The following is a 2,309-nucleotide window of genomic DNA, read 5'->3' as shown; positions in this document are numbered from 1 at the left end:
GACAACAGGAAGCTACTATTGCTGCCATTTAAACAATGTTTAGATTTAAAGCACTACATATGATACTTTCATGTGTCTGTTGATGTTACAATGTGCAGCAACGCATCACGGCAGTACTCACCTTGTACACCTGACCGTAGGTCCCATTGCCAACTACTTCAACTAGCTCAAAGATCCCAGCTGGATCCTAAAAAAGTACAAATAAATAAATTGTTATTAAAAATAACAGCAACATGCTGAGAAATCCAAGCATGTTTGTTCTCGAGTGAAGCAACATAGTGTATAGGAAATGCGACATTGCAGCAAAGTCAAAATGCAACAGGCTAGTGCCAAGAAAAACTATGACAAACAGTTTCATTGCTCAGAGCTGAGGGTACAACTCAAAGTTATGCTTGGATGGGGACTGAAGAAGTGGGACTGCAAATGTAGATGAGAGTTTGAGCTGAAGATGAGACTGCACCAATTTGTATCAGAACAAAATCAGTTTGGCTGTTAGTGGAGGATGGTGCGTTAATTTTACAGTTTGATGAAAGCTGTAAAACACTTAAGTTACATTTCTTTGTTTCCCTACGCAAAAATGAGGAATAAATACAGAACAAAAACAGAACAGTGACACTGGCTAAATACGGCTTATGTTTAGGTCACGGCCTGAGTGGCTACAGAAACATCATCACACCTAATGTCATATCAAATATTTGTAGTCACACAGGCAAACGACTAAGCACCATGAGGCCACAATAAAGTAGCAACTAAACATTACAGTTGGGGAAAAACACGCTGTGCGCTACTTGGACTGCATCTTAAACATTAAACAAACTCTGTTTATTTCAGTGGTCACTTGTTGCATTGTTGCACACTAACTTTTCGGCAAGTCTACACCGGGAGAAACCTTGTGTAAACAGTGCAGCTTGTAAAGTTGACACCAAACAGGACACAGAGCAGACAGGAGGCACCGTGGCACACGACACGCTATATTTACACGCCAAGTTAAAGCACACTGAGTTTGTGTAACAGTGAAGAAATAGTAGCGAGTACCGACCGTTAGACGAGGCACAAAAACCAATCACTGTTTGATTACTCAGCTGCAGCTTGAAAGTACCGTTAAATTTTCAAGCAACACCCACCACATCCCGCACTGTTTAACATTACCTTTTATATGTATATACAGAAAAAAGAAGCAAGGTTTCTTTACTTACTCTCAAAGCAGCGAGGTCTATGCTGTCCAAACTTCGCGTGGTGTTTTCTCTCGACATTGCTGTCAGAAACTTTGTCAGTATGTTGATATGTGTAAACAAGACATGGACGGTCAGAGTTTGTCTCCCAACGCTACGCACTAACGGGCTTTTCTCTAGTCGGGTCCATTCTGAAGTTTAGCTTCACCAAGCTAGTCGCCGAAAACACGCAACATCCGGCTGCACCTTTCAGAATAAGTGTCTTTCTTATTCTGTCTTTCCAGACTGCGATTTTTCTTTGTGTAAAGTCTTTATTGTTACTTTTTGAGACAGATAAAACATATCATAGCTATGTTATGAATATATCTTATTTACAATATACTAAATTTATATCAATTTATATTTCAGTATATGGCATAAATCTTACTCTGACAACCATGACGTTTTTGTGGTTATACACTGTCGCAATGTTGCCAGCACCATTTAGTTTTTCTACCGAGGAGGGGGGTTTTTTTTTGTGTGTGTGTGTGTGTTTTTTGTTTTAATCTAAAGAACGGCAGAGTAAAAAAGTCACTCAACAAGACCTTGTCTGTGAGAAGGAACTTTTGCTTACACTCACAGTTTTTAAATAAATACATACATACCTACTCTATACTACTCTACTCTTTACTCTAAGGGACACGGTGAGTTTGCTGCATATTATTATTCATTTTGCTATACAGATGAGGATGTAATGCATTAGTAGGTTAACTCACACTTGAACCTTGAAAGTTTGATACAACTAGCATTAGCTCTGTTGCTAGTAGCAACAGACCATTTCCATAGCACGTACTTTAAGATGTAATTATGAGAGTAGCACATTTGTAAGTAATAATTCTAATTAATACCAAGTAAGTTGATTTCTTAATGCTGCTACAGAAATGGGAAAACTGGTAAGGAATGTGTCTTTAAAGTATATGCAGCAGGTTTTCCATGGATGAGGGTGGTGATCCTTATACACCTGAATGGCTGATTTACCACACCGTGTCATGACTAAAGACTCAACCTGTGATTAACAAATGCTGTTGTAACAAAGCCTAAATTAACATGTAGTGTAATGTAATGTATCCACATTTCTATGTCAAGACCTACTGTCCA

General features: G+C 38.6%; 1 protein-coding gene across 1 annotated transcript in view; it reads right to left on the bottom strand.

Moving 5' to 3' along the window:
- The window catches only part of LOC102211898 (mitogen-activated protein kinase kinase kinase kinase 4), a 61,645-nt gene extending 60,238 nt beyond the window's left edge, over positions 1-1,407 (bottom strand). Inside the window, exons 1-2 of the mRNA XM_013908843.1 lie at positions 1,197-1,407; positions 122-187 (exon numbers count right to left, since the gene is read on the bottom strand). Coding sequence (XP_013764297.1) covers positions 122-187; positions 1,197-1,253 — 123 coding nt within the window. The 5' untranslated portion in view covers positions 1,254-1,407. The remainder of the gene's footprint in view (positions 1-121; positions 188-1,196) is intronic.
- Between the last annotated feature and the right edge of the window lie 902 nt (positions 1,408-2,309).

This window comes from Pundamilia nyererei, unplaced genomic scaffold (assembly GCF_000239375.1).
Source record: "Pundamilia nyererei isolate P.nyererei 1_Seehausen unplaced genomic scaffold, PunNye1.0 scaffold00001, whole genome shotgun sequence".
Lineage (NCBI taxonomy): Eukaryota > Metazoa > Chordata > Actinopteri > Cichliformes > Cichlidae > Pundamilia > Pundamilia nyererei.
Note: the sequence above shows the minus strand (reverse complement) of the source record. Positions and strands in the feature narration are given on the sequence as shown.